Genomic DNA, 19299 nt, shown 5'->3' with positions numbered 1-19299 from the left:
GCCCTGGATACCCCAAACCCGTCATCTGTTAAGATGCTGTCAGTGATGCTGCCACAACGCCTTGGTGAGCTGCGCTGCCTATCCTCTTCCTCCGTAAAATGGCAAAGCCGTCAGAAGGTAAGCACGAAAACCTGTTTATCGTGGTTAATTACTACAATAGGTATTGTAAGATACAGATATGTTTACTCTTTGGTAGCATTACACTTGGGAAAAGAAAAAGCAGAAGTGAAGAAAACGATGATGAGGTGGATTTACTTGAAGGCAGCTGTGGCGTGTCGTCACGGGTGTTTTGCTCTGCAAAAGAGAGAAAGCACCAGTTGCTTCCCATGTCTAAAATGGCTGTGTGCAGCCTTGTGTTGATGGCATGTCTCCATGGCGTGTTTTTAAGAAAAATGTAATAAAACGAAAGAGAGGGTTTTCTTTGGTTTAACTAGTGTGAGGTCCTTGCTTGCCAGTGGATTGTGTGGGATTAGCAGTTCCTAGAAGTGAGGTTTATCTTGGCTGGGGGATGTCCCCGCTGGGCCTGCAGGTGCCATTTTTGGGTGACTCCAGACGGATGCGGGCTGTGTGTGAGGAGGTGTGGGGGCAGCGGGGGCTCCTGGGGCAGGTAGTCAGGTGTTAGGATGGTTTGTCCAGGGAGGTGGTGGCGTCACCGTCCCTGGGGGTGTTCAAGGAAAGGTTGGACATGGTGCTTAGGGACACGGGTGATGCTGGTGGTAGGGGGGTGAGGCACATGGGTGATACTGGTGGTTGGGGAATGGTGCTTAGGGACACGGTTTAGTGGGTGATACTGGTGATAGGGTACAGTTGGACCAGAAGACCTCGGAGATCTTTTCCAACCCTAACGAATTCTATGATTCCCTGCTCCCGCCCAGGGCTGCGCTGCTTTGACAGCCCAAAACCACATTTGGGGGGCGACTTTTGAGGGAAAGCTGAGGAGAAGCCCCTTTTTTTTTTCCTCAGATCTGACAATCTCAGGGCGCTTTGACTACCCGGGGAGCCGCCACCTCAGGCCGAGGACCCGCCAGGCGCTGAGGGCGCGGAGCCTCCCTCAGGGCGGGGCGGCGGGGCCGTGTTTACATTCCGCCGCCCGCTGCACGCTGCCGCCCGGAGCCGGGCCCCCATTGGCGGCAGCGGGCGGCGGCTCCGCCCCGGGGCGGGGACGCGGCGGGCGCGGGGCTCGCGGGGACCGCGGGCACGGCTGGGAGCGGCCCCGGCACCGGGCGGGCACCGAGCGGGGCGGGATGGGGGTACCGGGGGGGGGGGGGGGGGCGCGGCGCGGGGATGCGGCAGGGCTGGGGGCGAGCCGGGGAGGGCGGGCGGGCGGGTGCGAGCGGCGGAGGGCGAGGAGGGTGCGGGCGAGCGGGGAGGGGGCTGCGGTAACGCTCCCCGGGGGGGGATGCGGGGGAAGGGGGGGTAACGGGGTGCGGGGGTCCCGGCGGCGGGGCGGCGTTTCGGCGGGCGGGGCGGCGGAGCTGTCTGCCGCCCTCGCACATGCGCAGCGCGGGCTCGAGCCGCGGTATATAGCGGCTTGGCGCCGGCGCCAGCTGAGCAGCGCGGCCCGGGCGGTGGCGGCGGAGGTGCGCGGGGAGCGGGGCCGGGACCCTGGGGGGGGGGGGGAAACCGGTGTGAGGGGGGGGCTCCGGTGTGCGGGGGGGGGGGGGGGATGGTGGTGGGGATACTGCTGCTGGGGGGGGTGCTGGTGGTGGTGCTGATGGGATGCTGCTGCTGATACGATGGGGGTGATGATGATGGGGGTGATGGCGGGGGTGCTCGTACCGGTGGTACCGGCACAGCCCCGGGGGGAGCCGAGGGCACCGCGGCGGCGGCGGGAGGAGAGCGGCGAGGCGGGCAGCCCTCCCGCCCGGGCACCGTTTTGGAGGGAGAGCGGCTGGAAGGGAGGTGGGGGCGGCCCCATCCGACCCCCAAACAGCTCCCCCCCCCCCCCCCCCCATCAAAGCCCTCGGGGGGGTGCCGGTGTGAGCGGGGCCGGGGGCCGCCCGCCCGCGCTGCCGGCCGGGTTTTGGGGGTTTTGGGAGGTTTTTGGAGGTTTTGGAGGGAGACGGGCGCGGTGGGGGCGGGGAAGCCGGCCCCGTGCCTCTTGGCGGGCTGACCCCGGGTGCCCGCCCGCCAGCACCCCCCGGGCACCCCCCCGCGGGTCGAGGCCCCCCCGGGACACGGACGCGGCCGGGAGGGGGCTCGCTCCCCGCCGTGCCCCCCTGTCCCCTCGGTGAGGGGGGTGCGGGTCCCATCCCCCTCCCAAACCCCCCTCAGATGAGGGGTCCCCGCTGGGGGGGCTCCCCCTGAGCCTGGGGGTCCCCGTGAGCGCGGGGGTGCTGTGCGGGGACACCCCCCTCACCCCCTTCACCTCAGGTTTTGGAGGGAGCCTGGCTCGCCTCAAGGCGGGAGCCGAAGGGGGGGGGGGGGGTGTCTCGGCGCTGCCCTGCCCCCTGCAGCAGACCCCCCCAGGCACCCCTCACCCAGGGGCGAGGAGGAGGAAGAGGAGGAGGAAGAGGGGGGCGGCGGGGGCTCGGCGCTTTTTGGAGGGAGAAGCGAGCGCGGGCAGCGGCGCCCCCCTCCCCCCAGCTCCCCCCTCCACGGCCTCGCTTGGCCCCGGGAGCAGCCGGGACCCCTCAGCCCGGCTCGGCACGGCACAGCCCCGCTCGGCTCGGCTCGGCTCGGCACGGCGCAGGCCCGGCTCTGCCTCCCCGCTCTCTGCAAATTGGCGCGGAACCGGCGCTGCGGGGCCGGCGGGAGCGCGGGCGGCTCGGCACGGCTCGGCACGGCTCGGCACGGCAGGTGTGGGGGCCGGGACCCGGCTGGGTGGCTCCCCCGGGGGAGCTGCTGCCCCCCGGGTGTGCCCCCCCCCGTGCCCCAGCCCGACCTGCCCCTCTGCCCCTTCTCGTTCAGGGAAAATGGCTTTCACAGCCCGGGGGAGGCTCAGGCTGGAAATGAGGAGACATTTCCTCTCAGAGAGAGCAGTCAGGCACTGGGACGGGCTGCCCAGGGAGGTGGTGGAGTCACCGTCCCTGGGGGTGTTCAAGGAGAGGCTGGACGTGGTGCTTGGGGACACGGTTCGGTGGGTGACATTGTGTGACACCATCTCAAAGTACAGATCTTACTCCCAGGTCTCTGAGGATGCATTGACTCACCTTCTGTTATTCCTTTGGTCCAGGTAGAGATCCTAGGACCCGAAGAAGATGTCAAGACGCAGGTAAACCGTCAGCGTTACTATACACCCTGCTAATCTGCGTTCATCTCGCTGCCCCTCTCCTAACGGCGCGCGTCTCTTTGCAGTAGCCGATTGCAAGCCAAGCAGCAGCAGCCACTGTCATGTCAAGAGGAGTCTTCACAGGAACTGCAGGCACCAGAACATCTCCAGACCAGAAAAAGGAGAACAGCAGAGGTGACCAATCTGGGTGACTTGAAATATTTAATAATATTGCAGGTTTCCCCAGTCACTTGGATGGGGAAAATTAGAATTCCCTGCAGAATTAGAAAATGGGGCAGGAGTAGCAACAATTCCTTTAGATTTAGAGGTGGGCGTGCTGGTGGTCATGGTCAATCTACTGACATATATCTCTCTTTTCAGCAGGAGATTAAGAAGAAAGAAGATGGGAAAATTGCTAAAAAACATCAGTATGAAATTAAGGTAACTCAGTTCTGTATGCTAGTTCAAACTAGGTGAGGGAGTCTGGTTAATATTGGTGGGTGTGAAGTCATGCATCCCATGCTAGGAAGTATTGGAAAAGGCAATTTTCTACCTTCAAGTATAGAAAGTATGTCAGCTCTGCAACTTAGCATCTCTTTATACGTTTTTTACTTTTTACAGAGAGTTTTAGAACCAAGTTAACTCCTAGGGTAGTTGCTTGATTCTGACTAAATAGCTTTAGATACAGTAAGGAAATGATACGTATCTTACATTGCAAGATGACTGTGTAGGAAATGTTCCTGTGTTCAGGGGCAGGTGTTGCCATTCGTCGTCCATGGGATCCCCCTAAATCCACAGAACATGATTAAAGCTCAGTTGTCACCATTTTGAAGGCTGTCAGCCATTACAGCACTACATATGCTTCGCACACTTGAGACCTCCCTGGTTATATTGGTTATGTACAACCAAACAAGTAACAGTGAAACAAGTTACACGCTTAGCTGAAGTAATATCGAATTCTTTCTCTGAAGCTTTTTGCATGAAATAACTTCAGGTTGCGATCCTTTGGAGTCATTGCATGTTTGGCATTGGCAAGCTGAGAGATAGTTCGCAGCTGCTGCCTGCTCGGTGGGTATCTAGCTCTGGAGCTGAGATGGGTGGCTCCTCCCTTAGTGGAGTACTAAATTGGAAGATAACCAGTTGCTGAATTTCCACTGAGAAACAGTAGAACCTCCACCCTCTCCTTTCTTTTCCCTCTGAATAGATAAGTAGATAGAACCAGCAACCTACTGTCTTGTTTTCTAGTAGCAGTAAGTACCTTTTTGTTAGGTACTGTAGCTGTAGAGCTCAAACAATAGATATACTGCATGTGGGTTCATAAACCAATGACAGATCTCCTCAAGCTGAGTTCCTTGGATTTGTCAAACTCGTTCATATGTTTTCTGTCTCTCTGCTGCAAAAGACTTTGGCATTTAGTCTGTCTCTCTCTTTCTTTGGTTTCTCAAATTGATTTCGAGGTCCAAAAAAATAACGCTCATTACAAACGTTGTTGATACAATAATCTTCCTCTCTTTCTATCCTAGTAAAACCAAAGTTTAAAAGACACCTTGTTTATGTTGCAGAGCTGTTGGCCGCCCACGATAACAGGAGGCATCTCACCTTGCATAATTATTGAAACGCCTCACAAAGAATCGGTAACCACTGACTTCTCAAGATTCAAAAAATACAGGTTCAGAAACCTCTTCATAAATCCATCGCCTTTGCCGGAACTCAAGTAAGTTGACCAGATACAGCAGATGTTTGTCTTATCACATATGCTGAGCTACTGTCATAGTATCTGATGCTGTGTTGTGTTTGTCTAATAGTGGACAATATGCAACCCATTCTTCTACTTGTCTCCTCGTCCCACAAACAGTTCAATGTCCAGAAAAACAAAGGTTTTATCTCTTATCTTATAAATGCACTGAACAGATCATTTTTGCCTTTCGGATTTATCCTTTTATAACTTATAAGCTCTTAAGAGGTGCACAGTGGTTAAAACTAACCTTCTTTGTGTTGTTGAAACTGAGTGACCAACAAAGCGGCCAAAATACTAAGCAAAGTTTTCTGTAAGAACTTAAAATGTTTAAATGTTTAAAGTGTTTAAATGAAGATGTTGCTGAAGGGGAAAGGATAATCACCCAAGTGGAATATTTCTTGCGAAACTTTTGTGTTAGTATTCTTCAAGTATACTGACAGAAACAGTTTCCAGAGGACGGATTAGCTGACTAGAGAGGATTTTTCGATTTCTGAGTTTCTTAGACATTCAGGTGTGTCAGATAAGTATCCCAATTGCTGTTTATATCAGCCCAGTAATTAATGAAGGAGCTGCCAAATTTACTGCAGTGCACTACAGAGAACTACTGCTGAAGTGAATGAGGAGAAAACCAGAATGTAAAGCTTTACTTTCAGAAGACCTGGCCAGATACACCATGTTTTCACGTGGTTCTGGCTAAAACTTGGCTGGAACTGGGAGATGCGTGCGCTCTGCCTCACTGCAAAGCAGTAGGTCCATCTGTCAGTGGCCTTTTTCGCCAAGCTTTCAACTTGACTGCTCTTCTCAGTATTACTCCCAAACCTGCTGTATATTGCTGAACTGTGTTTTAAAGAGCAATATACTCTTCCCTATATCTGGCAAATAACTATTTCTGTGAGTGTATTTCTGTGAGTGAAAGCTTAGTGCGGAGCACTTCTTTGTTTAAAAATAAAGCGAAGGAAGGAATCTCATGTATGCCTTTAGAAAGTTGCTGGAAACTGCTGGATCCCGAAGACGTGTTCAGGCACAGAATTCCGCACAAGGAGTTTCATCCTTGATGTTCACCTCTTGTCAATAGGCACCTGGTAAATCTGTGATCCAGCCTTTCCGATTACCCAAAGGAGAGGGTTGTTTACTCTCTACTGCCTTATTCATACTTTCCTAATTGCAGCAGGAAGATTGTGATAGGAGATTTCTTGATGCCTGGCCACTAAGAGAGAGTTGTGCATTAAGCAAGTGTCTCTTGCGTGTTTTTTTTATTTATGGTGGCAGCAGAGTGAAACTGATCTGAGTTAAGATTTGTAGGCAGTGCCAGTGATGAGGTCTGTTCAATTTCTCTACGCTCTTGCCTGGGGAAAGGTAACTACATAACTTCAAGAACTTCACAAGGAGATTGATGTTACGTTAATTACAGCCTGTCCTCCTTAGTAACTGTAGGATGAGAAATATCGAAGGGGAAAAAAAGCCCACATCAATTCATTATAACAATTCCAAATTAAAACCAAATTGTATTTATTATATAGTCATCTTCTTTCTTCTTCCCAGGTAGGTTTGGCTGCTGATAAATTATGTTAGCAGTGAATGAGAACTTAATTTTTATTTCAGTGGCCTGTTTCTAAGCCTCATCTGTCCCTACCTTTTTCTAAACACCAGCTCTCAATGTCTTTCCGGAACTGAGACGGACAACTTCGTGCATGCTGTTTCTTAGGTAGTAGGATGGTTGTTTGCGTGGTTTTGTTTTCTACCTTGCTCTCTGGAAAGCCAAGTTCTAAAATGGCTGAGCTGCGTGTGTTAATGGCCACCTAACTAAGCAGAATAAGAAACTCTGCGTGGCTGTATGTGCAACTTTGGGATGCACGTGTTCAGGTTTATTGGCTGCTCTATAAAACTGGACTTGCTGATGATCTTGGCAAGCCGCTGTGGTGGTGGTAAGTGTTTAAAGTATGCCTGCAGTTTTCTAATTCCTGTAAGGATCTTTTAGGCTACAGAATTTGTCTTTTTGTTCATGAATATCTATAAATCATGTTTTTAATGCTCCTTTTGTGAAGGTGCATGTATACTTACAGTGCTCTGTAACTTTACTCCGTAGCTGGGGAAATTCCAAAGATGTCTGGCTCAACATCCTGAAGAAGGAGAACAGATACGCTCACTGCAAACACTTCACCTCCCTACATTCTAGTTTGCAACCGCACATGCGATCGATACTGTTAGACTGGCTCCTAGAGGTGCGTTCTTTTTGTTGCTTTGTGCTGTCTTATGCCTGTGAAGCAGGCAGATGTAAGCAGAGCTTTTATGTAAAAGATTCAATAGCAAAATGTACTGGAAATGCCCAAACCAGCTTGCAACAAAGGGGTTACAATTTACTACTTTTGATCTTCGTGATGAGCTACATTAAATATCTCCAGGTAGGAGGCACTCAGCATCCCCAACAGGGCAGCAAGCAACAGTTATAAATGTTTGTTCTTAGCATGCTGCATAACTGCCTGGGAACAGGGGAAATCTAGGTGTGGGACACTTCTACTGAAGTAGCTGTAAACAGGTTATTTATGGAGCTTCAGCTTTACATCTTCAGGTGTATCTGAGACAACTGCACCTGCAGTGAGGACCGGAGTTAACGCCCTGGCCCTGTCTATGTCAAGAGCCTTTAGATGCCTGCCCCAACACTAGTCTTCTCTGACTTACTAGTAAATGTCTAATTATATCCTTCAGAGGGAGCAGAAGAAAGTACGTTAGTGACTGACACCTGAAGGCACTTGATGCAGGCAGGTTCTTGTTTGAAAAGGATTGCAGATGGATCATCCCTATCCCAGGCTGGTTGCTGTGCTTCAGACTGTTCCCGTTGTCAGACAAAATGGAGGTTTGCACTCTTGGCAGCCGACCCCACGCGAAGCAGTGCTAGTGCTGTAGAGAGCTACGTTCTGGAACCGTTTCCAAGAACACTCTGTATTATAGCACATTCGATCGCTGCTGCCAAAAGCAACCTTTGCCTCACGTAGTTCTCGCTCATCAGCAGAAGGGATCAGTGCAGGTTTATCGGTTCTGTGATACCAAGTGCTCCCGAGGAAGCAGATGTTAGGGTGGCACTCTTGCTGTCTTGATCGAACAGTACTGATAGCAGGGAGTTTCGGGGGAAAGAGGTGTGTGTCTTTTAAATATGGTGTGAATATAAAGATGGTTACACTTGTGTGCTTCACTGCTTCCTTTAACGTGCAATTTACACATCATCTTTGAATTGGATGTGATTTTTAAGTTATCTTAATCTTGAGCTGCTAGGAAATAAACTTTTTTGTTTGGAAATTGATCGCATTGATCTAATTACTGTTGTCTAGCTCAGTGGTTCTGTACGCCACAGTGGAGTAAAATCACAGCAGCTTTGAGTTCTCCAGTAGCTCCTTACGTTGTCTTCTGTGACATCATGTTAGAGATAATACTTAACGTGACCAAGTAATATTATTTATGCTTGGCCAGTACACTTCTATAGAAATTATACCATTTATTCATGATATGGACCTTTTTAGTTGTGAATCTTGTCTGGAGCAGTAGTTAATCATTTCATAATAGCTCATCAGGTTGTGAATATTACATCAGCTCCTTAAAAAAAAAAATAGCTGTGGTATTACTGAACTAGTTGCATTTTCAAAGATCAGGAAGGGATGTAATCCACAAACAGGCTTTCGACCTTCTCTTAGGAAATAGCTATAAATAGTGAGATTTTATTCTGACTTTGTATCCAAGTGGAATAAGGAAGCGAGGTGGGAAGTCAGATCTACTTGGGATCTGCTGCCTGGATATTTTTCCCTGTTGTCTGTAAGTAGATTAGGAACTATTTAGATATCTATAAATCACTTATAATTGTAGAAGGGATACAGTTGCAGATAAGATGGAGTTATGGTAAACCCACCAAAATTCAGTTGGAGATAAGAGAAAAGAGGAGGCCAGTGACGAGGTTTGAACCCAGAGTATTCTTGATTAAGCAAGTTAGTGTGTGTGTTTTGTTTTTTTTTTTTCCTCCCCCTCAGTCCCCAGTTAGTCTCTTTTCTTTCAGTGGAAAACTTCTGGCTTTTTGTTCTTATTTTTAAGGATGTTGGATGCTATTAATGTTGGAAAAAGTATACTTTGGAAGTGTGGTAGTACATTGTAGATAACCCATGGTTAGATGAGTGTGTGGAAGATACCAAGCCCCATACTAACCGCTACCACCTAAAACACCTGGCTGTGTGATAGTTTGTGGGCGTAAAAGATAAAATCATATATATTATGTTTTACTGTCAAAGCTGGAATACTTTAGTGTGCATACCTTCGGTTTTATAACAGAAAATTGATTTTTTTTTTCCTCTGTTGTAGGTATGTGAGGTGTATGCGCTCCACAGGGAAACTTTCTACCTAGCTCAAGACTTCTTTGACAGATTCATGTTGACACAAAAGAACATTAACAAGAGCATGCTCCAGCTCATAGGAATTACCTCATTGTTCATCGCCTCCAAGCTTGAGGTAAGACACAAGGAGGAGGATATTATGTTCGAAGTAACTCAAGACAGTGGTAACATATTTACTTCTTCTGTCTGAATCTTTTGAACTTGGTGGCACACATACAGCACTGCACGTCAGAAGGGGATTTTTTTTTCCTTTTCCTTCAGTTGTGCATGTGTCAATCTCTTAGAGCGTAGTCTTTGTCCCCCCTTTCCTCTGCAGCAGGGAGGGAGAGCACATAAACTTGAAAGGTATGCAAACATGCTAGGAGCAATTCTGCTTCGTTTTGTCTTTTTCAAAACACAGAGCAGTTGGCAAACAATCTCAGGAATGGGTGTGGGACTTGAGCAAAACCAAGCCTGTGTCTCGAGCCTGTACAGCAGGTTGATATCCCTTTAAACCCATTTAGTGGAGTTTTTTATTTCGAGGATAATGTAATCACCGCAACAATGGCAATGTGATGCGTTGCATTGCACGCTACAGCTCTGAGCCAAGACTGTGTTTTTGTCTGTTTCCTAAATAGGCTGTAGCGCATGATAGGCTAAACAGAGAGGCAAATTTGGGATATTGTTATACTTGGAACCCCCCCTGATCTAGCTGTTGCTCCTAAAGCAAGGTGGTGCGCTACAAGCAGTTCTGTTGGCAGGTTCTTTCTTACTAAAACACCTACCTATATGTGGCCCAAACTGGCCTGATTAGATTAGGTTGGCTAAATTATGTTAAGTATCTCTGCACCATTTTGCCAGCTATGATGGCTGTGGGATTTTCTGTTGCCATTTTCTAGCTTTTTTCTTTTTTTTAATCTGTGTGATTACATCAGCACTAGCTGACGTTATGCCTAAGCTGTATCAGTGTTTTCTAACACAGCAGTGCGCTCTGAGAACGGGGTGGTGTTTACTTTTTTTATATCAAGTGGTATGGCTGAGTAGAAAGCAGTTTTAATGAAGAGTTGCTCCAATTGCTCAGCATTTATTTCCCCCAAAGCTAAAAAGGTTGCAGTAAGTTTGTGATGTTATACAACAGATAACATACAACCTACTTGGTTGAGTATCTCTTATCACGCAAGTTTCAAGTCACTTCATATAACACTTTACTAGTGTAAATTATGTTAATATTTTAATATGGTCTAAAAAGCATTTTCTAGCATCTTCTCAAGCTTTCCTAGAATCATAAGGCACTCTAATCCTGACTTTTCTTTTCTTCTTCCTTTTAAAGGAAATCTATGCTCCTAAAATACAGGAATTTGCTTATGTCACTGATGGTGCTTGCAGTGAAGACGATATTGTAAGAATGGAACTTATTATGTTAAAGGTAATAGCTTTGTGTTTTTAAGTCCCAACTGAAATCTCACTTCAGCTGAAACTTGTATTTTTATGTCACTTTCTTCAAAAAGTGGTAGGCATGCAATGTAAAATGAGTACTTGGACATGAAATTTTTGAGAATCTGTGCAATAAATGGAGCTAACTCAGAAGGGGGATGTATGGGGAAAAAAGATCAGAGCACGAAACAATTCTTGCGTGGTTTTGGGAGCTTAAATGTTTGTTTAATCTTTACAGGCTTTAAAATGGGAACTCTGTCCTGTGACAATCGTCTCTTGGCTGAACCTCTACCTTCAGGTGGATGCTCTGAAGGACGTTCCGAAAGTGTTGCTACCTCAGTATTCTCAGGAAAAATTCATTCAGATAGCACAGGTAAGTAGTTACCTGTATAGGAAAGCACTGGTTTAGAGTGATTACCAGCACAAGTGAATTTTATGCCCTATAAGCCGTTAGAGAATGCTTTTCCTTGTTTCACCTCACCTCTTACTTTAAGGAATGTGCAAGTTTGACTTTGCCAGACAACTTCATACTAAATTTTGAGGAGAAGCATCCATGTGTCTCTGGTCTCCCTGCTCTCAGATATCTTAAGACTTTTCTGTACACTAGAAATATTACCACATAACGCAGTGCTCTGGGAACAGCAGGCAGTGGCAACAGCCCTGGAGGGTGCACAACACAAGCCAGTTAACTGTTTTACCTGTGTCCTTTGTAACAGTGTTTCTGTGTAGTTTCTGTGTACTTGGGCTGGAAGGTAGTGTGAGGAGTGTTTCCCCTCTATCCTGAAACTACCCTGGTTCCACTTTTATGGATACATGTCCAGGCTCAGAGGCTTACTAGAGTAGACCTAATTCCCAGAGCTACTCTGTAACTTCTTTAAGCAAATACCTTCCTGGAGCTCTGTTGAGTTTAAAGATTGTACTTCAATCTGTGCAAGCAAATTGCCTTGCGTGTTACTGGTAGAAGTACAAAGTGGTTTGCATTGTAACACTGTCAGACCTCCTCTAATTGTACCTGGTGCTGCAGGTAAACCAGATGCGTGCAATTCTTTCTGAAAAGAGCGGGGCTGCACACCATGGACTGCAGGAGGGCTAGTGTATGCAGAGCAGTTCCTGGGGCAGGATTATAGTAAAGTTATCTTCTTGTTGAAACTTGTAACTCTTACATCCTCAACTCTTGTTTCCTCAGCTCTTAGACCTGTGTATTCTGGATGTGAACTCTTTGGACTTCCAGTACAGAACACTAGCTGCTGCTGCACTCTGCCACTATACCTCAATTGATGTAGTTAAGAAAGCTTCAGGTAAGAAGCTTTTGTACGTTTTTGTCTTGTTAGGCCGTGACCTCTGAAGGCCCTGATGCATCCCTGATGCTGCTGAGAGTGAGCTGGTCGATCAGGCTGCAAAAGAGCAAAAGCCACACAGACACTAATGGTTCATTCCTCTGCCCTGTGGGTCCCTCTCATCCCCCCAGATTTTGCTTCCTTCCGTTTCAGATATTGCCAAGACTTGAGAGAGAAGGAAGCACTTTCAGAAAGCAGTCTTATCGAAGGAAACTAAGGAGAAATTAAGGAGATTCTTACTTTTAGGTTGACACTGTTCCTCTATGAATTAATTGTTTTGAGAGTCATTAACTGTACATTACTTGGTGACTTTTTCTCCTTAAATGTAATTTTAGACAGTCACTCCTGGCTGCCAACAGCATTGAACCTTTGTGGCTAATTCCTACAAGTGTGCCCCTTACAAAGTCCAAAAAAAAAAAACCACTTAAGTTCAGCACTTGTGCACTGCATAAGGTGCCTTAAAGGACAATGATATGATGCAGGTTTCCTTATAGTGTGAACCAAAAAAAAAAATCTCACTCAAAGTTACAGCTTACCCTACTGTGACTTTTTCACTTAATTGTTCCTGATAACAGAAACCCTACTGGCCATAGAGCTGCTTTCAGGCCTGTGGTCAGCTCCGCTACCTCTACGTGTTTAAGTAAGAAGCACAAGGAAATGCTGGGGATTTTGGGGAGGATGGTCCTGATTTTTTTTTATCTGCAGTACTACTTATTTTAAACTTGGAACACTTAAACACTTTAGGAATTTTAGCCAGCAAAGACTGTCCCGCTCCATGTTTTTAAATGTTACTACTGTGCTTTATCCTACAGGCTTAGACTGGGACAGCATTTCAGAATGCGCAGAGTGGATGGTTCCTTTTGTGAATGTGGCAAGAAAAGTCCCCGTGAAACTGAAGAATTTTAAGAAGGTTGCGGCAGAAGACAGACATAATATCCAGACGCACACAAACTACTTGGACATGCTGGTAGGTGGCTTGTCTATTTACCGTTCAGATGCTTGAGTGTGCATTACACACCCCTTGTCCGGAGGCAGCTAAGGCTGGCCAGCCAGCTACCTGCTAGCACCGGGACTGGCTCGCCTGAGCCAACATGGGCATGGAAATGAATTAATACACATCCTTTAGCATAACGTGCACAAGCCATAAGCAAAGACGTAGATACCTGGGAATTACCAGTTAAAGTGTTTAAAATACAGTAATATTTACTGTGTTGTTTAGTATCTTTCATTTTATGTTCTGTGACCTAACTGTATTATTAAAATTGTACCAGCACTATGGGGAAAAGCTGCTGCCAACTAATAAGATAAAAAGTAGAACTTGCCCTGGTATTAACTGTTGTTTTCTCCTTCTGTACAGGAAGAAGTTAATAGTGGAGTAGTGTCTACTGCCCCAGGTCAGTTATCACCTGTATCAACAGCAGGAATAATAACACCTCCCAAAAGTACAGAGAAGAAATGAAAGATGGACAACAACCTTCGTGATCAGTTTCAGAACCAAGACTAGGTGCTTCAAAACAAGACCACACTAAAGTTGACTCACTTCAATGCTCTTTAATGATACTCAAGACTTCAGCAGTAAGACATGTCCAACAGAGCATCAGATGGAAATGGGGACCAGCATTTTCCTACAGCCTTGAAAAAAGAAGTTTTAGACCAAGCATCCCTGCCTGTGTCATCACAGGAGGCTGGACTACTTTAGTCTCTTCTCACGTAGGACTCTGTTCAACTCTGAACATTCCTAATTTATGAATTTCAAGAACATGTTTTGAAAGGGCTGAGTGGCATAGTTGGTCCGCTCAGCTTACTTACATGTCACTGTGCTTTAACTTGGGATAGCCATACAGGAGAACGCGGTGCCAGCTTGTACATATTACCTCTTCTTGACCTTTCTTCTCTTGCCTGTAAGTTAGTCAGCTATGAGCTCAGGTGCAGTATTACAGAGGTCAGTGAGTAAGCAGTTCACTGTTCTGGAACCACTCTGCTGTTGGGCTAAGGTACAGCCAGCCCTGTAGCAAGGTTTAGTTCCGTAGGAGGGGGATAAATCACCTTTTAGGGCTGCCATAAACTTAAGATCCAGCATACCACTGACCTCAGGGAACAGTACGAACAGAAGCGTGCTGCTGAAGTAACCTAACTGGAAGAAGTACAGTCCTTGAAGGAAGGAGTTCTGTTTTACAAGACCCACCCACAAACGTGCAACAGTTAAAAACACAAATAACTAGAACTGGAGGGTAGGAAAGAAGTGAATTGCTGGTATTCTACGACCACTCAAGTCCTAGGAGCAGTATTTTAAGTAGCAACTGTAGAGCTATGTTTTATCAGTGTTCATGAACAGCATTAACTACTGTGTTTTCCTTGGAATGTTTACTACCTCTGCATGTGAGGTGCTTAACTTCTGTCGATGAAGGGACCGTACCGGGCAACACGGCTGCCAGGCCCCCTCCCTCTTTCAAGGTGCTCCTACCTGTGCCCCCTTCAGGGACAACTCAGCGCTGAGCAGGTCATGAAGCTCTTCTCCACTAAGTTCCCAAACTTGAATTCAGAGCTTCTTCAACCACTCCCTCGTGGAAATAGCTGAAGTTGTTGTTTCAGGCCTTCTGTACAGTTTGTAAAGATACGGGGTTTTATTATAAGATTTCATCTATTTCTAAATGAGAGATACCAGACTGTAAATGTTGTATAAAAATTTAAATGAATTCTTAAAATAAAGTTGTGGAAGAATTTTTTTCTCCCTTTTCACAAATTTCATAGTGGTCTTCCAGCATTAGCCTAGAAGTAAAGTTTTGCCATCGCTTGAAGAAACTTCTTCTTTCTTCTCTGTGCAGCGAGCTGTAGGACCTCCTCAGGGTTACTGGCATTCAGCTCTGTCTGGCCAATAGCTTTTATCTTCAACAAAAGAGGAGAGAGGCATCACTAGCCAGCAGTCATTCCAGCAAAGCTAAACCAGCTGAACACAAGTTCACATCAGCATCCAGACTGTTAAGAGTTATGCAATGAAATTAGAACTGGAAGTGGCAATTATTTTCAAAGACTGCTTCAGGGATGGAAAGAAACACTAAGATGCCCCCACAGCACCCTGTGCTAACTTACCGCTATCTGCCTCTTGTCGGTCTCACCTCTTTTGTGGTGGAGATCTGAAGGTAAATTAAGGAAAAACACTTGTGCACGAAGTCACTTTCTCCAGCCTAGTATAAACTAGGAGTATTCTAACACAAGGATACATGTCAAGTATTCCAAAATGGTGACATCCCAAATATATTCATAATAGGAATCCATGGCATCATGACTGAAAGAAAACACAGGTTGGATGAGTAACCCACATTTCCATATGGACATTACATATGTAACTGTCCGTAATAGAAGCTTTACAGTGATAATTACCTGTTTTGTTCCTGCAGTGCCTTGAATGCAGTTTTATAGTCTACTTCTCTGAGGAACTGGCATAAAATAGCTACCTGTAAGGAAAGGCTCAGAGGTGACTTCACAGCCTTATTCCCCCACAAATGGAAATCTGCCACACGATGCACTGATAACCCCACCCAGCTTCTAGACCTAACCAAGAGCTCCTTCTCACACCAAGCATCGCCTAAGCACCTAAACTTCAGGGGCCTGAAGTTCTGAAATATTCTGAAATAACAACAGTAATACCTAAAAGGAAGAAAAAAGAAAGTTGCTTAGTCAAATTTGAAGGGATGCACCTGGCTTCCAGGGTTCTAAATGTATTTGCTAGGCTCTGCTATAGGAGCTATTATAACTTTGTTACTTCCTGGAGAACAAACAACCCCACTGAACAACAATTGCCATGACGTGTGGTTATCTTGCAGAACAAGGTCACCTCTGCAAAAATTAAAAATCCATAACCTAAGATATAAATGGGACAAAACCCCCTCAGACTATTTATACTTTTGCAACATTTCCAAGCACGTATTTAGTTGTCTGTTAATTTGGGTCCCTTTAGTGCCTTAGAAGCAACAGTGACAGAAGATTTTAATGCAGATTGCATTTGCAAAGGAAGTCAGATGCAGTTTTACTTTGTAATAAGTCCTCCCCTCCCCACCTCTGACGTCAAAATACTTATAGATGCATTTTACTTAATACCACGTTTCAGCTCTTACCTGGGTGTGGCAGTTGAGTAATGAACAACACTTTATCATTCTTTTTATCACCTACAGAATGGTTAAAAAAAAAGTTTTAAAATGTTAGTGTAGGTACACAGCAACAAATTTATCTATATATTTTAACTAAAAGGGACCAGCAAAATAACCATCTACATTCTTCTAAACCCTTTCCCTGTCCTTGGGCTTTGTGCACACTCCACTGACCACCTGAGCTTTCGTGACGCAGGAGAGTTCACACAGGTATGATGTGTGCTACAGAACAAAGCACAGCGTTTCTGGCCAAGAAGCAGGGCTGCAGCCTACTAAAAAGCTTCGCCTTTAATCCTCCTGCCCACAGGAACAGCCTGACTGGCACTGGGGCAGCATAGTGCTTTACGGGCAGCAGCTCTCACACCGAGCCGAGCGCATGCTGAGGAGCAGCAGTGCTGATGTCTGACAGCAGAGCGGTCCCAGCCAGGGCTTCAGGACCACTGCAACCTGATGCAAGGCTTAGACGGGGCTGTGGCTGGTCAGAATTAACAGGGGAAGAAACAGCAGTCTGAAACGCTCACTTCCCATGTGAACAGAAACATACAAGGAGAAGCAATGGGATAGGGCACAAAAATAGCCACTTCCCCTGGGCATAGGCTTGTCATTATTATAATGCATTACATATACGTATTCCTGTAACTTCTAAGATTTTGTAGTTAGCAATTCTGTATCTTCAGAGGATTAGGATGCTGACCGAATCCAAAAGGTTATTTCTGTACATCTAAATCCCATTTCAACACCCCAACTCACCTGGTCTGTGAACACATCGGGTGGTACCATCTTATTAAAGAAGTCTGAGCATATAGCTCCCGCCTGGAGATAATAGTGAAGGGCTGCTGAGTATTGATTTGTTGCTGTAGTGGGGAAAAAGCCAAAGAAGGACTTTAAAGTAACCACTGCAGTTAGTTCTAAGACTCAGATCAGTTGTTTACAGGATTACTCAGACACTAGCATCTCATTTGAACTCCCTTTGGAGTGTTGCATGTTGCATATCATTGCTTAAAAAGCACTGACACACGAGGAGGTACAACTCATAAGAAACCACACAATCAGGAAAACTAATAACATTGGCAAAGTTCTGACTTCTGAGAATGACTTTTTGCCTTCCAGATGTTTGATCTTAAGTCCATCAGCCTTAGAGTGGAAAAGGAGTTTGCTTCACGGAGCTTAGCACACGGGTGGTAGCAAAGTTTAGTCGGTGTGAGCTAGAAGGGACCAGCTGAAGCCACCACGTGCATCTCGTGGTTCAGCACTCATTTTAATCCCACTAAGTTCTTTCTTAACCTACGTGAAGACCACCTTCTGGGGCTCTGCAGTGAGAGCAGTCTGCTTGCTTCCATAGCTGCTGAAATACAGACCACAAGCCCAGAGTGCTCCAACCACTGCTCCTTCAGGTAGCAACTTTGGAAACTCCCCATGTAAGCACCCTCCTTCTGGGATGCTGCTCCACTTCATACAAGTGGTGAATGATATCACTTTATAACCTCAAATCACTCTCCCATATTTAAGGGGAGAGCCCAAACCTTACCCCACCTTCAGCAAAAAAAAAAGTCTTCTAGACAAATCCTCTCCTTTTAAATCAACAGGCTAGAGTTTCTGCACTGCAGCTTGCTGCACAACACAGCCGTGCTTCCAGCTCAAAAAGAGGTTTAGAAACATGCACCTTGCCTCCTGCAACAGCCCAGAGCACCAGCAAATGGGGTATGTGCTTTGCCTCTGCTGTCTGCTTTGTTGCCAGAAAAGAATAATCTGGCTTCAACGCTAAATTCCACTAGAATAGAGCCTACAGAAAATTTAAGCACAAGAAATGCCCACCTACTTTTGAGGATGACTATGACAACATCCTCCTCTAGCACACACATCAGGTAGTACCATGCTTGTCTGGCTGGCTTCTCAAAGTTCGTTCTTCAGCAACAATCCCTCTCCACTCTCCTTACTTACACTATAAAGTAAGCCTCAGAGGCTGACACTAGACCAGGGACTACGCTAACAAAGCACAGTACCAAAAGGCTGCACAAGACTTCCCCAGGCAGGTAACAGGGATTTAAGTGCTCTGTGTCCCGATTCTGCTGGCTGCTCCCAGCTCATAAGCAAGGGTAAGTAGCAGGGAAGTGGCAGGTGAGGACAGAGAGAGAGGAAAGAGCTTCCCATCACAACCAACACCAGATCAGGAGTTCATGCTTCCTCATTTACAAACCCTAGATACTTCCCTATATAAAACACAGAACATTTTTACTTGAGCAGATGAGCAGAGTAAAGCTGATCTCCACACTTAAATGCAAGCGCTATCCACAAAACCTTTATTCACTTAGTAAGAGACTCTCACATTACAGGTTTGCATGATTGTATCACTCAAGAACTGACTACACCCACTAAAAGAAGTGAAATTAATCACAACCCTTACAGTAAGGTTTCCTTTACCCTAAAATCAAGTCCCCACGACCCACTGAAAGCTCAGTCTGTCAGCTTAGATGACCTCCTAGGTGAATTCACTTACATGACTGCCCCCAAAGATTTTAAAGTCATATCACTTAAGCTTCTCTTCATATAAGGAAATACAAGAAAGGTTATGAAGGTAGGCAAATTTCTAAAGAAAAAATGCCCCTGTACACATGCTTAAAGAACAGATGTTGTTTTCACTTACCAAAATAAATATCTGCCTGGATAATTAACCAGAAGTGGTTGTTTGAGTTGACAGTCAGTGCGTAGTTGACTAGCTCTTTTACTGTTACAGCCACAGCTTCAAAATCCACTGATTGAAGACTAAAGGGAAAGAAAAAAAGTACAAAAAAAATCTTAAGTGATTGTTTCTTTAAAACCAGTAATCTGAGTTCACATCTAGTTTAAGTCCAAACCGCTTTTTGCATTAAATGTCAAGCAAAAATAACATCAGTAAAGATCGCGCACCTGAAACCACTATAAATTATCACAGGATCTGCATAAATGGCCACAGACAGCAAGCTCTAGAAATTTATGGAACTAGCTTGGAAAGGAAAGCTGCCAATAGCTTGACACGTTGCTTGGGCAGCCTTTCCTAAAGGTCACGTGGAATCTCCATTTTTAAAAACATGTTTTTTTT

The 19299-nt window shown here is 46.1% G+C and overlaps 2 protein-coding genes across 5 annotated transcripts in view; one reads left to right on the top strand and one right to left on the bottom strand.

Moving 5' to 3' along the window:
- Positions 1–1430: 1430 nt before the first annotated feature.
- CCNE2 (cyclin E2) lies at positions 1431–14314 on the top strand. 4 transcript variants are annotated; one of them, XM_066990602.1, is made up of 12 exons: positions 1431–1580; positions 3176–3214; positions 3298–3406; positions 3593–3652; positions 4774–4925; positions 7036–7171; positions 9291–9437; positions 10632–10727; positions 10974–11108; positions 11922–12033; positions 12885–13039; positions 13430–14314. In XM_066990602.1, exons 2-12 carry the CDS (start codon positions 3201–3203, stop codon positions 13529–13531), a joined length of 1218 nt encoding a protein of 405 aa, XP_066846703.1. In that variant the 5' UTR covers positions 1431–1580; positions 3176–3200; the 3' UTR covers positions 13532–14314. The 4 variants fall into 4 exon arrangements, with proteins under 4 accessions (XP_066846703.1, XP_047931157.1, XP_013027799.1 ...); XM_048075200.2 differs by lacking the exon at positions 1431–1580 and adding an exon at positions 2053–2799; XM_013172345.3 differs by lacking the exon at positions 1431–1580 and having other exon boundaries at positions 2840–3214; positions 3596–3652.
- The window catches only part of INTS8 (integrator complex subunit 8), a 23464-nt gene continuing 17773 nt past the window's right edge, over positions 13609–19299 (bottom strand). Inside the window, exons 21-27 of the mRNA XM_048075196.2 lie at positions 18865–18983; positions 16971–17074; positions 16188–16238; positions 15454–15527; positions 15294–15358; positions 15163–15206; positions 13609–14958 (exon numbers count right to left, since the gene is read on the bottom strand). Of these exons, the coding sequence (XP_047931153.1) occupies positions 14842–14958; positions 15163–15206; positions 15294–15358; positions 15454–15527; positions 16188–16238; positions 16971–17074; positions 18865–18983 (574 nt within the window). The 3' untranslated portion in view covers positions 13609–14841. The remainder of the gene's footprint in view (positions 14959–15162; positions 15207–15293; positions 15359–15453; positions 15528–16187; positions 16239–16970; positions 17075–18864; positions 18984–19299) is intronic.

The sequence above is a fragment of the Anser cygnoides genome, chromosome 2 (assembly GCF_040182565.1).
Source record: "Anser cygnoides isolate HZ-2024a breed goose chromosome 2, Taihu_goose_T2T_genome, whole genome shotgun sequence".
NCBI classification, from domain to species: Eukaryota; Metazoa; Chordata; class Aves; order Anseriformes; family Anatidae; genus Anser; species Anser cygnoides.
The sequence above is the reverse complement of the archived record's forward strand: the minus strand, read 5'-3'. Positions and strand labels throughout refer to the sequence as shown.

Bases quoted from the DNA above. Each gene is read 5' to 3' on its own strand.
- CCNE2 (XM_066990602.1), top strand. The intron at 4,926-7,035 runs GTAAGTTGACCA...TTTACTCCGTAG, and splicing joins TCGCCTTTGCCGGAACTCAA to CTGGGGAAATTCCAAAGATG. The intron at 13,040-13,429 runs GTAGGTGGCTTG...CCTTCTGTACAG, and splicing joins CAAACTACTTGGACATGCTG to GAAGAAGTTAATAGTGGAGT.